At 38.3% G+C, this 14152-nt stretch overlaps 3 protein-coding genes across 3 annotated transcripts; 2 read left to right on the top strand and 1 right to left on the bottom strand.

The window, feature by feature from the left end:
- The first annotated feature begins 1928 nt into the window (after window positions 1-1928).
- LOC110915838 (mRNA decay factor CTH2) lies at window positions 1929-4358 on the top strand. The gene is made up of 2 exons (XM_022160583.2): window positions 1929-2425; window positions 4033-4358. The coding sequence occupies exons 1-2, from the start codon at window positions 2044-2046 to the stop codon at window positions 4206-4208; spliced, it is 558 nt and encodes a 185-aa protein (XP_022016275.1). The 5' UTR covers window positions 1929-2043; the 3' UTR covers window positions 4209-4358.
- A 1082-nt stretch (window positions 4359-5440) lies between these two features.
- On the top strand, window positions 5441-6550 carry LOC110918897 (F-box/kelch-repeat protein At5g15710). The gene has a single exon (XM_022163176.1). It carries the CDS (start codon window positions 5441-5443, stop codon window positions 6548-6550), a length of 1110 nt encoding a protein of 369 aa, XP_022018868.1.
- A 292-nt stretch (window positions 6551-6842) lies between these two features.
- Window positions 6843-13354, bottom strand: LOC110916511 (trafficking protein particle complex subunit 2). The gene is made up of 6 exons (XM_035986003.1): window positions 13281-13354; window positions 10447-10572; window positions 9717-9802; window positions 8569-8630; window positions 8375-8460; window positions 6843-7174 (listed from the first exon to the last, which is right to left on the bottom strand). The coding sequence occupies exons 2-6, from the start codon at window positions 10525-10527 to the stop codon at window positions 7082-7084; spliced, it is 408 nt and encodes a 135-aa protein (XP_035841896.1). The 5' UTR covers window positions 10528-10572; window positions 13281-13354; the 3' UTR covers window positions 6843-7081.
- Window positions 13355-14152: the final 798 nt, after the last annotated feature.

Raw genomic sequence — 14152 nt, 5'->3', positions numbered from 1 at the left:
CTTCTTTCAGCTGTGCTTCAAAGTTTTCCAAGTTATACATGTATATTTCCTCGGTCGTAGACTCGCACAATGTCCAAAATGTACGTACGAATTCTTTCCACTCCTTGTCAGAGAATTTCTTCTTGTTGTTCTTATTAATATTTTGTTGAATATGGAACCGACAAAGATACTTATGCGCTTTTGGAAAAACTTGTTCACACGCGTTCATTAGCGCAAAATCCCTGTCTGTTAAAATCACGCGCGGTTCCATACATCCTGCCAGCATAGACTTGATCCTCTGCAACACCCATAGGTAGTTCTCTGACTTCTCGGCGGAAATTACAGCACAAGCAGCCGTAAACGATTTGTTTGTCGACGTCATGCCTACGACCTGAACAAATGGCAGGTTGTACATGTTCGTTTTGTATGTGGCGTCAATCATTAGCACATGCGGGAAGGCACACCACATAGTGAATGATTTTTCGTGAACAAAGAAGACGTCTTCAACTTCGTTCGATATCTCATTCGTGCGCATGTAATAAGTGTAATTTTTTTCGATAAGAATGTTTTCAAGTTTTTGCATCGGAGACTTACCGAAATTTTTTTCGGCGTTGATCTTCTGAACAGCGTTGTGTATATCTTTCGGAATAAGCTTTCTAGCCGGATTGTTTTTTGTCAGCGTTCGCCAAATACTTTGGTTGCGAATATCTTGCTCTGCCAACTCCTTAACCAGTTTTTTGTCCTCCGAAGAAAGCATTCTCGCATACGCGTGACCCTCGAAGTTTTCAATAGGAGTGTGGTTATGCTTCGCCTTCGTCACCTCGATCCTCCAAACACTTCCGGATGATTCCGAAAACCCGATCATCTCGAACGGGCAGCCTATTTTCTTGCTACCCGTTTTCCTCTGTGTAGCTACACTCTTATGCTCCCCACCAAAAGTACATTGAAACCAAATCTTGTAATTCTCTCCTCTTTTATTCGACCTCTTTGTCACAATGAGGTAACCATTGTCTTTTGCCGTGTCTTGTACCCAACGCACCAACTCTTTACGTGACGAAAAGGTCTGCGTTGTATCAAACGAAAATGTAACCGGGTAACAACCTTCCTCGTCAACAGACACATCCTCCGGCTCACCATCGTCACCGAGATTCGAATAGACTTGATGTTCAAAGCTCTGTTCACAACCGTAACTCTGGTTTGGATAACACTCCTGCTGTACAAAGCTTTGCTCGCCACCGTAACCGAAATTCGAATAACCTTGTTGACAACCGTAACTGTCGTTTGGATAACACTCCTGCTGTACAAAGCTATACTCGCCACCGTAACCGAAATTCGAATAACCTTGTTGTGCGTAAGGGTCCTCCACAGGGGTATTCAAATCCAGCTGCACCGTGTTATCACGATAACGAATGCCAGATACAACCTCTGTCTCCCTCAAGTTGGACGACACCGGTTTCTCAAACGAGTCAGAAATAGCGGTCCCCTCGTAAGAATCAGGAACAACTGACTCGTCAGAATATTCACCGAAAAGATAGTTACTGAACCACGACATCGTTTTTTCAAAAAATTTAACTAATAGAGCAAAGAAGATCGACAGAAAACAATTCGAGTGATGAATCTGTTGTCTGGCCAGTGATTTAAAGCCAGAATTTGGGATCGAAGCGCCGCGCTATGGCCAAAGCGCGGCGCTTAGGGTTCACGGGGCGACTGAAACCTCATCACCTTTATATCTGTCAGTCTGTCACTCAGTCAGTCATTCGAAACCTCGTATCACCTTTTGTCGCCCTAAGCGCCGCGCTATGGCCAAAGCGGAGCGTTTAGGGGTGTAAAAATTATTTTGGCTGTCTGTGATTAGCATGATCCATAAAATATTAAAATCGCACACGCAACAACACACGTCTAACGTACACATACAACAACATACCAACAATATCATACGCTCACTGCATCAAAACCAAATTCATAAAATGTAGAAACCCCCTTCGTCACCATCCATCCACAACAATGTCCGACGACTGATAATAAACCCTAGAAAGTAACAACCATTCACCAAAACCCACAACAATGTTCCCCAAACGCCCCCGGTTCTCCCAACCATCACCAAACCACAAAACCGAACTATGCTCACAGTTTCAACGAGGCTCATGCGGTTACGGCGACCGTTGTTGCTTCGCTCATGACATTCAAGAGCTCAAAGGCTTCCAGAAACCGCAACAAGTGATTGCGGTTGATGAGGATAAAAAGGTGGTATCAAATTCAAACCCTAGATTGTGCTGGAGGTTTATGAACGGTGAGAAATGTCAGTATGGGGATAAATGTCATTTTATTCATGTGAGAGATGAAGGAACGAATGTGTTGCTGTGGAGGACGAAGCTGTGTAAGAGGTGGATGGAGAATGGTAGGTGTAAGTATGGCCGGAATTGTTGCTTTGCTCATGGGGAATCAGGTGTGTTGTTTGGGTGTGTGTGTGTGTGTTTTTTAATTATTATTATTATTATTATTATTATTATTATTATTATTATTATTATTATTATTATTATTTTTTTTTTTTTATTTATTTTTTTTTTTTGGGGGGGGGGGGGGGGGGGGGAGGGTGTAATTGTAAATAAGAGGTGGTTAGAGAGAAGATTGCTCTAAATTTAATTGATAATAATCTACAAGTGTGATTGTGTTATGGAGTTAACAAAGCCACACCCCAAAGTTTTATTTTCAGAGTGTCGTATAGCGTTATACCGCTCGTATAGAATAATTTGACATCACAAATACTGCGTCGTATAATGCTATACTGCTCGTATAATGTTTTACCCTTTACGGCTCGTATAGATGGAGAAAATATTAGGTCATATAACATTCTATACGCGCCGTATAACATTATATGAAGTTTGGGTTGTATAACATCGTATACGGGTCGTATACATGGAGACAAAAAAAACATTCTCTGATATTATTTTGTGCAAAATTCTCTTATGCGGGCCATATAATTCTATACGGGTCGTTTAGCTGTAGGGATGTGAAAATAAGATTTTAGGGGTGTGGGAATAGTGGGAGCTTTGTGATTGGCCTTGTTTGGATCATTGTTGGCTATGATAGGGGTGAAATCGTAAACGAGTAAGCTTGTGAGCTCCTCAAGATCGGCTCGCTAAAAGCTGGAATCGAGCCGAACTTATAGGATCCCGAGCGTAAAATTAAGCTTTTTTGATAAACGAGTCTGAGCTAAGCCTGAACTTCCCTTGTCGAGCTCAAGTTGGCTCACGAGCCTATTTATTTGGCTATGATAGGGGTGTAACCGTAAACAAGTAAGCTTGTGAGCTACTCAAGATCGGTTCGCTAAAAGCTGGAATCGAGCCCAACTTATAGGACCCCGAGCGTAAAATTAAGCTTGTTTGATAAACGAGTCTGAGCTAAGCCCGAGCTTCACTTGTCGAGCTCAAGCTGGCTCACGAGCCTATTTATTTGTGAAGCTTTTTATTACACTTAATAAATATTTATAAAATAGTTTTCACTGTGTGTAAAATGACGATAGAAATAACTTAATAATATATTTTTTTGAAAGACGAATTTCTTACTCCTTGTGAGACTTGAACCTAAGACCTCACACTTAAGTGTATTAAAGGCTTAAGCTTTATATATTGTGCTATTACATAAGAAAATTAATTATAAATGTGTATAAATAAATAAATAAATTAACAATAAACAAGCCAAGCTAAGTTTCCAACTTTCCAAAACTACTCACGAGCTTAAGCTTCATAAAAAGAGCTTGAACCGAACCGAGCCTAGCTCGAGCCTAGTTGAGCTCGGGCTCTGCTTGGCTCGACTGGTTTACACCAGCTATATTGTAAATTATCTCCATCTAAATATAAAACACATAACTGTATCTTCATGTTGATGCTTATAGTCTAATGTTTCTACCTAGACCATAGTTTTATTATGTTCTTGATTGATGTATACAGATGTCCATCTATGTTCATAGATGTTGTAATGCCTGAATTATGCCATGAAAGTGGAACCAATTTAGATGTTTAGTTGACTTATTATTTCTTTTGGTATTCATAGAACTGCAGAATCAAGGACTCAATGATTATGTAGAGGCTGGGCTGTTCAAAATGGCTGATAAGAACATGGAGGGGAACGGGAAACGCTTAAAAGTTAAGTGGAAAAGTAATGAGAAGATTAGCCGAGTTTATGCTGACTGGATCAATGACATGCCGCTTGTGTCTCATACGATTTAGTTCTACTGAGAAAGAATCATGAATGGTATTAAGATTTCTAGTATATGAAATACTAATGCACTAATATCTCTATTTTGTTCTATAACCTCTAATGGCAGATTTAGCAAGTTTGACCGTTGACTTAGCGGGTCAACACAATTTTTCAACAAAGTCGTGCCAAAAGAACACTTTTGGGTGATGACAATTTTTCACTAGTAATAGAATTCTATCACTCTCAATATCCAATCAACTCATGCCATGTCATCACCCAATATTCTATCACTAGTGATAGAAATGTAGTGGGGATGATCACTAGTGATAAAAAAAGCCAACTTCAACTAATTTAATACATTGATTCCTGGAAAGTGTTTGCTCTTTTGAAGTTGGTCAACAGGTGTAAATATGCAATGGGTACAGAGCGTACAGGTGTCAAACATGCAACATTTGTCAACATTTGCAGAACATAAATTACCTAAAAGGACAAAACATCTGTACAAAAGATTCTTTTTCAACGCGTTAACAATTCAACGAGTTGTAAAATTAACGCGTGATACTTATAGGGGTGGCGATGTTCGTGGTGGTATAACGGGTGATGGGGTGGCCATCACGGACCACCCCGCCTGGCCTAAGAAGCGGTTAGACACTTGCTAGTGACAAACTAAAAAATCAACCAATCAGAGTGTGTCACGTCAATAAGTGAAAAGTGTTTAAACTATGCTGAAAAGTGTTGGCAATTGTTAGATACTTGATGAAGTGGTAACTTTAAAAAAAAAAAAAAAAGGTGTGATTGGTTGAGAGATGGTATAGACCCCACCCCCCTCTCTCTCTCTCCTTCCTCCCTTCACCGCAGCGGCATCCCTTCACCGATCAAGATTGAAACCGAGCGGCAAAGGGGAGTCGGCGGCGGTGTTCCCGCGCGGCAAACCCCCTTGCCGCTCACCCTTACCGCACCACACCGGACGCCCTCAATATCAATAATGACAAAATTGCAGAACCGAGATTTGGAAGCTTATGTGGCCTTTCAGCCTCCTAAAGAACCAAACTCCAATGTCCAATATATACCTACGAACGCAACAAATTATCTTAGAATAAGTACATAGGACCACGTGACCCAGATTCGATCACACACAGAACCAGCTGGCACACATCCCTATGCAATGATAATTAATAATCACACCATTCAATTATTGCTTTGTGTGTTTAAATATGGAAACATTTCCATCTTGTTACACCCTTTTATCCCTCATTCAATGATGTGGAACAATCTTCCATCTGATTTGCTAGCCAACATCTTCTCCTACCTACCTCCACCCTCCTTAGCACGTGCCATGGCGGCGTGCCGCCATTGGCACGACTGCGGGAGGACGTCGGCCGCAGGATATAAAATATGCGGCCATCAATACCCGCCATGGTTCATTGCCTTACCCACGCGCAACAACAACTTGTGTTTTGTTCACAACTCAATTGAGAACACTTGGCACTTGCTCAATTTGGATCATGTTCCTAGCCTCACCCGACCTGTGTCCACGATTGCAGGACACGGGTTGATATTGTTTAAATCCGTTGGTGGAGTGCCAATTCGGTTGACGGTTTGTAATCCGTTCACCGGTTGGTTCCACCCTCTTCCACTGTTGCGAAAACCGAGGACTAATCCGGCGGTGGGAGTCATAGAGGGTGGTCCCGACCGGTTCCAATTGTACGTTGCGGGTGGGATGTCTGAGGCGGCTAGTAGTGGTGCCGCCTCATACGAACCCACTTTAGAAACCTTTGATTCTAAAAGTAATAAGTGGACCGTTATAGGGTCCATGCCAGTTGAGTTTGCCGTGAGGCTTACTGTATGGACCCCAAACGAGAGTGTATACTCGAATGGGGTCCTATATTGGATGACCTCAGCCCGTGCATACAGCATAATGGGCTTTGAGATTGGGTCAAACAAATGGGCCGAACTCAGTGTGCCAATGGGCGACACACTCGAGTTTGCCACCTTAATCACACGAGTTGGAAAACTAGCGGTTATTGGCGGGGTTCATGGTGGGTATGTGGTGGTTTGGGAGCGAGGAGACGATGGCGAGTGGGTTATGATTGAAAAAATAGCATGTGAATTAGGAAATAGGTTTATGAGTAGCAAGTGTGTGGGTATTGAAGGGTGTGTGTGTTTATACAAGGAAATCGGTTCGGGCATGATGGTGTGGAGAAGCGATGAAGATTCCGAGGATAAATGGGTATGGAATTCGATAGAAGGTTGTAATCGAGTAAGTGGAAAACGGATCGAAAATTGCCCGATCAAAGGACTATTTCTTCACCCGAATCTCACATTTTCAATAGGTTTAAAAGCTACAACTGAAATTGAAAATAAAGATTGAACTCGAACTCAAACTCAAAATGGATTAGAGTTGAAAATGATATTGCCCGAAGTTGTTGGACTTTAGACAGGTGACCTTCAAGAGGTTATAGTAAAAAAGCAGCGACGAGCAAGATCCATTTTGTATTGTTGTATATTGTAATCATGCTATATATCAATGCGTACACTAAACATGCTTATTTGTTACAAATCGGATAGACTAAAAATTGTGTAACCCGAACACGACTCGTTTAACTAATCTGTGTCAAACAAGTTGGCGGTTGAGATGTTTAATTAAACGGGTGAAACAAGTCAAGCCGAACACGACATGTTTATTAAGCGGATCAGATTTGACAACCCAAAACCTTCTTTTAATGTTGTGTCACAAATTGCCCCTAAACATGTTTATGCTAGTGCATGCAAACTTTAAAACATATTTGAACTCAAAACATTGTATAATATGTCAGATTACAAAAACATCATACACTACTACACAACCCCATGGATATCAATAACTGCTAACAAGAAAAAGCTTCAACAAAGCAAAGAAATCTTATAGGTATCTTCTTGCAAGAGCTCGGACCTTCGTATCAAAATGTGACGATGTAACACGAGATCCTGGTAGGTACAGAGGATTCAGAAGAATCTGCAAAAAGTTAAAAGCAACAATGTTAAAGAACATAATTAACGTTTTAAAGTCTCTACACGTACCAACCGAATCGTAATTTCAAGAGTTTATTAAACGAATATGTAACTTATTTCCATGTTTTGCCTTTGTATGCAAGAAAAAGAAGTTTTTATTATTGTATATAGGTAATATTCTATAGCGAGCAAAATGCGGCACGACAACTGCTAAGCGGTTAATGCGGTAAAAAATCGGATATGGGTCAAGGACCAATTTTTGAGATATCGGTAATTTTAATATCGTGCTGAATTTATATATATATATAACAATTTAACACTAACAATTCAGTATGCTTTTCTACCATTAACAAATTAACCTTATGCAACTTGCAAAACACTAACAATTGTAGCAAGTAGGACCGCATTAAGACTTAAAACACTAACAATTAAGACATAAAACACTAATAGCAACAATAAGAAGAAAGACGAATGGTAGAACTAAGAAGAAAGGTACTCATATCAGGAAAATCGGTGATATATCGGTCAATATCGCCAATAATATTGGTATTGATCATGGTTGTAAAACAAGGTTTCCAAGGCCGAGTACTCTCCGAGTAGTCGCTACAAGGCAGGCTGCCGAGGCGACTTTCTTTGACTCCGCCTAATTACTCGGAGTCGGCCAAACGCGGTCAACCTTGGCCAGAATTGGATCTAGTAGGTTAACTCGGGCCTAGTTTGACTTAAATAATAATATAACATAATTTCTATGGTTATCATATTAAAGAATGAATATCATTTTCATGTATTTTGTTATAAATATTAGTAAATTTGTGTTATTTGACATATATTTAATCTCCAAAAAGTAATTTCTTTATAATTTAACATGTCCGAGTACTCCCCGAGTACTCTCCGAGTAGACCGAGTACTCTCAACTCCCCGGTCGACCAACTAGGGAGCGCCTAGCGACTTTTGTAACCATGGTATTGATATTCTGACCGATATTTTACACCAACATCTCACCAGGGGACCGATAACCGATATATCAATGATATATCGGCGATATTAACTACATAGACGACAAGCCATGCCATGTCATCATTTACACGTCACTATTTCATAGAAAATTACTTGCATACAATGGTAAAAAAATAGAAAGCATATGACACGTTGGAAAAGAACATTTTTTCTAGCATACAATGACACAACGATGAGGTGAACTTGCCTTTATATAAAGCTCATGGACCTCCTGAAAAAAGCTCTTAATTCCATCATCATTACGCGAGTCATGAAGCAGCATCAATCGTGTATGTAATGCTCGACTCGAGTCAAGAAAAATACTTATACAGAAAGATAACATTATAAGCATAACCATTGCACAAACAAGAAACGAAACAATAAAAAAAACAAGAAGGATATGACCAGCTGTCACGTAAACCGACACCACCAAATCATTGAACCTGTCAATTGATTTCAAAAACCTGGAAAAAGATAAAGTTGAAATAATATGACATGAGCAAGAAAGATAAGCTAAAGACTTAATTGCAATTTACGTCCTTTACGTTTGAGCCAAAATGCAGGCGTTGTTATTTAACTAACAAAAGTACACTGGATGTCCTTTATGTTACTATTTCTCATCATGCGGTGTCCTTTTGCCTTGATCCAGTTAACTTTTTCTGTTAGCTCTTAACACGTGCCACTCACATGAGGGCATAATGGTCATTTTCACCTAGTATCTAGAGTAAATTGCAGTTTATGTCCTTTAAGTTTTAATCAAATTTCAGGCGTTGTCCTTTAACTAACGAAATTAAAGGTGAGTTAAAGGACAACGCCTGAAATTTGGTTGAAACTTAAAGGACGTAATATGCAATTCACTCAAGATATTAAGTGAAAATGACCATTGTGCTCTCATGTGAGTGGCACGTGTTAAGAATTAACAGAAGAGTGTATTACAAAAATCGTCCTTTATGTATGTCACTTATTGCAAACTGTGTCATTTGTCTTCAATAATTACAGAAAACGTACTCGATGTTTGCAAACCCTTGCAAGTTATGTCCTTTAGCCCTAACTCAGTTAATTTTTTGTGGTTAAATCTGACCAAATGGACTCCACATGAGGGTATTTTGGTCATTTTACTCTCATGTGGGGTCCATTTGGTCAGATTTAACCACAGAAATACCCTCATGTGGGGTCCATTTGGTCAGATTTAACCACAAAAATTAACTGAGTTATGGCTAAAGGACATAACTTGCAAGGGTTTGCAAACATCGAGTACGTTCTCTGTAATTATTAAAGACAAAGGACACAGTTTGCAATAAGTGACATACATAAAGGACGATTTTTGTAATTTACTCTTAACAGAAAAAAATAATTGAGTTAGGGCAAAAGGACACCGCCTAATAAGAAACAATAACATAAAGAACATCCAGTGTAATTGCGTTAGTTAAAGGACAACGCCTGCAACTAAGCTCAAACCTAAAGGAAGTAAATTGCAATTTACTCTAAGCTAAAAGAATTTTTTATTTTTTTTTATTATCATTGTTAGAAAGAGTGATTATGAGTCTTACATAGCACTAGTCGTCCATGCAAGATCTTGAACAACATCCAAAGCAGCATGAAGGATAAACTGATGCTGATGTGCAGCTTCTTCTTTCTAGATTGACATTGTAAAGTAGAGTTTTTTAAATAATACGAGCGTTCGAGGAAATCTATATATCATTCATAATAGAGTAAAATGCCATTTTGGTCCCTAAGGTTTGGTCACTTTTGCCACTTTAGTCCAAAACTCAAACCTTTTGCATCTGGATCCCTGTGGTTTCAGTTTTATTGCCATTTTGGTCCAAAAATGAAATCAGGTCATATTTGTCTTATAAAATCCTGCAATTTGTCATTTTTCTTCGGGACAAATCAGGTCATATTTGTCTTATAAAATATGATATTTATTTATAAAAAAGAAATGATCATTTTGCCCCTGTGGAAAATGACAAAATAGCAGGATTTTATAAGACAAATATAACCTGATTTCATTTTTGGACCAAAATGGCAATAAAACTGAAACCACAAGGACCCAGATGCAAAAAGTTTGAGTTTTGGACTAAAGTGGCAAAAGTGACCAAACCACAGGGACCAAAATGGCAGTTTACTCTTCATAATAGCTAAAAATGTGAATTTCCAAGTTCAAAACTTCAAACATGGTTAAATAGGTTAAGATTTATGAAAGAAAAACAGGTTTACATTATCTGACATATGGTAACTGATTGGTAAAAGCCATAAATAAATTATTAAAATAAATCATACTTTAGGAGCCGTCCCAACTTCGGCCTCGTATATAGGAATATCATTTCGGCTGACGATCATAAAACATGCTGTGCTAGCCATTTTAGTCCACTGAATAACTGAAAGCGGACTAGATTATATGCAATTCTGCAACAAGAAAATATACAAGTGTTACATATATATATATATAGAGGAAGGTTAACGTACATTATGGCTTAACGTACATCACGTACGACAGGTAATTACGCACATTCATTTTAAAATCACGCACGTTATAACTCAAAAATCCAAAATCACGCATGTTGAAACACAATAATCACGCATATTGAAAACATTAATCACGCATGTTATAGAACAAATCACGCACGTTGTCGTACGTAAAGTACGTTAAGCCGTAATGTACGATATACTTTTTCTATATATATATATAGAGGCACGTTCAATACAAAACCAATTTTAAGTAGAGAATCGCATAAACACTTGTACGTAAAAGATAATGATCACTTGTACGTAAAAGAAGATGCAGTTCTCGTAGTTCTCTAATTAAAATTGTTTTGGTATTAAACGGGCTTCTATATATATGATGACGATGAAATACATGTTAGTGGTAATCAAATCTCTCTATGTGTTAGTTATCTCACAATCTTTCGAGTAAATAACGAAAAACAAAAGCAAAAATCGAAGATTGATTCTTGATTTGATCAAATAAAACAGAGTATGCAAATTCAGTAAATGGATAAACGATTTTGATGAACAATCAAGTATCAAGTTCCCGGTTACACATATAAATACATAGAATATTGGCGAGAATTTATGGTTAACACCCCAATTTAGTGGTCATTAACTTCAAGCGCCTATATATATCCGATCATTTAGTCTAAATCGAGTGTACCAATAATCTTAGTGTCACACTAATTACATGCGAATAACAATCTATGCAGTTAATCTCGGTGATATATCGGTTATATCGGTCCCCTAGTAAAATATCGGTCTCAAATATCGGTCAAAATATCGATACCGATATTATCGGCGATATTCACCGATATATCACCGATATTTGACCGACATAACCGATATACCACCGATATTTGACCGACATAATTAATATATCACCGATATATCACTGAATTATTAGTATTAAATTGCTATATATATAAATTCTGCATTGTATTAAAATCACCGATATCTTACTGAGATAACCTATATCTCAAATATCGGTCCTCGACCGATATCCGATATTTTACCGCATTAACTGCATAGGTAACAATAATAATAAGTTTCAAGCTTTAGCTTAATTCTTAACAGTACATTTGTAAATAATATCCAAGAAGTTATCGAGATTCGATTTTGAGTAAAAATGCCAAAATAGTCCCTGAGTTTAGGTCACTTTTGCCACTTCAGTCCAAAAATGAAACTTTTTATATCTGGGTCCCTAAGATTTCATTTTTGCTGCCATTTCCCTCCAATTGGCAAACTGGGTTAGAAATTTCTGCCCTTTTTGTCGTTTTCCTCATTTAAGTGGAGGGTATAATCGTCATTTTATGTCTAAACTCCATCAAGAACTTCATCATTTAAATGAAGAAAATGACAAAAAGGGCAGAAATTTCTAACCCGGTTTGCCAATTGGATGGAAATGGCAACAAAAATGAAACGTCAGGGACCTAGACACAAAAAGTTCTCTTTCTGGTCTAAAGTGGCAAAAGTGACCTAAACTTAGGGACCATTTTGGCATTTTACTCTTCAGTTTTCTCTAATGCAAACTTCATTTAGAAAACAAACCTTAACAAAACAAAAACTACAATCACAAAACCAGGGGGATTGAACATGGTAGATTAGTTATCTACAATGCAATTCAAAAGGGGGTTGCGGCGCAGCTTGTTGCCCGTTTACCTGCCGTTTGTTTGTAATTTGCTGTTTTGGCAATTTATAAATTATAAATATTTACCATGGTTGCAAAAATCGCGACTAGTCGGCGATTAATCGCTGACTAGTCGCTAGTCGCCCATCAACTGAGTAATTTTCAGCTAATCAGTAAAAAAATCGCTAGTCGGCCCTAATCGGCCCTAGTCGCGACTAGTCGGTCGGGAAAAATCGGGAAAAAACAAAAAAAAAATCGGAAAAAATCAGAAAAAAACGGAAAAAATCATAAAAAAATCGGAAAAAATCAGAAAAAAACACATATTCCGACCAAAACCTCCCAGATTCCGGTCAAAACTTGTCCACTTAAAAAGATTACGTATAAAAATATATGTATATATGTATAAAAACTTAAAATTATACATAAAAAGTCTGATCCGGTTAATCCCGAGTAATCCCGAGTAGTCGCTAGTCCCTACCTCACCGACCCGCTAGCGACTAGCGAGTTCTCCAACCTTGATATTTACTAGATATGATATATATGATCTAAAAAAATTGATATAAAAAAATAAAAAATAAATAAATATTTTTTTTGACTGTATCATGATTCATGATCATGGTTGTAAAAATCCCGACTAGGTGCCGATTAATCAAATTAATCCCCATAAATTCCGATTAATCCCCGATTAATCACTAGTCCCCACCCCGCCGCCCGACTAGCCATTAGCGATTCCTACAACACTGTTCATGATTCAATTCCATTTACTCAAATGTGATCTTAAAACACCAGGCCACTCAATAATCTAGAGTTACAGTCTAAAATTCAGAGATTATTACATCTTAATTTCATCAATACCTACAAATTTAGGAAAAATTAAAAACCCTAACCAATACCAAAGTAATTAACGAGAAAAAACAAGGATCAGATCATTATACACGGTGTATATTGATGTACAGTATGTGTATGATTATAGAAACAGAGACAGAGATACGTACACCGGAATCTGATCGGAGATCTCCGCCGGAGCTGTGGAGAGATACCGGAGCACAAGAAGCCTTCTCTCCGATCCCTTTTAAGTGGAAGTATCAAAGTTTCAGTTCAACCCCTGTACTTTAACTTAATTGCTTTATGCTCCCTCAATTGTTTTTTTTTTAACTAGATGTAAGAACCCGCCGCGTTGCGGCTGGGGCTTACAAAATCAGCCGGCATGGGCTAGTTAGGCTATACGGTATGGGGATCGGCCTTGGACCGTCCCCATCCGTCGCCGATCCTACCTGCATGCCGCCCCCCAACGTCGGCGTCGTCTCCGTCGTTTTCTCGACGTCCAGGACGGAGCAAATCAAGTGGGGCCCCCTTTCTGTCTTTCTTTGTTTGGTTGTTTGTTTGTGTCAAATAACATGGATCTGCTACTCTCAAAGATAGATCAAACACTGGTAATCAAGATCTCAACAAGAGATCTAACAGATCTAACTAACTAAGAACAAACCCTAGGAGAGAGTAGTACTCCAAACCCGTATGAAACCTGGATATAACCAGGCCTTCAACCTAGCCCATTAGCAAAGCCCATCTCCTCACAGCTTCAAGCCCAATCGATGACCTGAACAAAGAAAATTAAACAAATAATAGTCATCTAAGGGGCTGTTTGGCTAAGCTTATTTTGGAGTGACTTATAACTTATTGACTTTTTGGAAAAGTAAATAAGTCAGAATGGAGTGACTTATTTACTTATTCCTCTCACATAATAAGCTAACCCAAACATCTTTTAACTTTTCAAAAAGTCAATAAGTAAATAAATCACTAAAATAAGCTTAGCCAAACAGCCCCTAAAACATAAAAGTAAACAAGATGTAAAATAATGAAATTGAGTTT

Source organism: Helianthus annuus, chromosome 16 (assembly GCF_002127325.2).
Source record: "Helianthus annuus cultivar XRQ/B chromosome 16, HanXRQr2.0-SUNRISE, whole genome shotgun sequence".
In the NCBI taxonomy this organism is placed as follows: Eukaryota; Viridiplantae; Streptophyta; class Magnoliopsida; order Asterales; family Asteraceae; genus Helianthus; species Helianthus annuus.
The sequence above is the reverse complement of the archived record's forward strand: the minus strand, read 5'-3'. Positions and strand labels throughout refer to the sequence as shown.

Coding starts and splice junctions, on each gene's coding strand:
- LOC110916511 (XM_035986003.1), bottom strand. CDS start 10,527: ATGGCTAGCACAGCATGTTTTATGATCGTCAGCCGAAATGATATTCCT. Junction 9,803..10,446: donor AAGTTGGGACGGCTCCTAAA/GTATGATTTATT, acceptor ATGTCAATCTAG/AAAGAAGAAGCTGCACATCA. Junction 8,461..8,568: donor GGTTTACGTGACAGCTGGTC/ATATCCTTCTTG, acceptor GTCGAGCATTAC/ATACACGATTGATGCTGCTT.
- LOC110915838 (XM_022160583.2), top strand. CDS start 2,044: ATGTTCCCCAAACGCCCCCGGTTCTCCCAACCATCACCAAACCACAAA. Junction 2,426..4,032: donor CTTTGCTCATGGGGAATCAG/GTGTGTTGTTTG, acceptor TGGTATTCATAG/AACTGCAGAATCAAGGACTC.
- LOC110918897 (XM_022163176.1), top strand. CDS start 5,441: ATGTGGAACAATCTTCCATCTGATTTGCTAGCCAACATCTTCTCCTAC.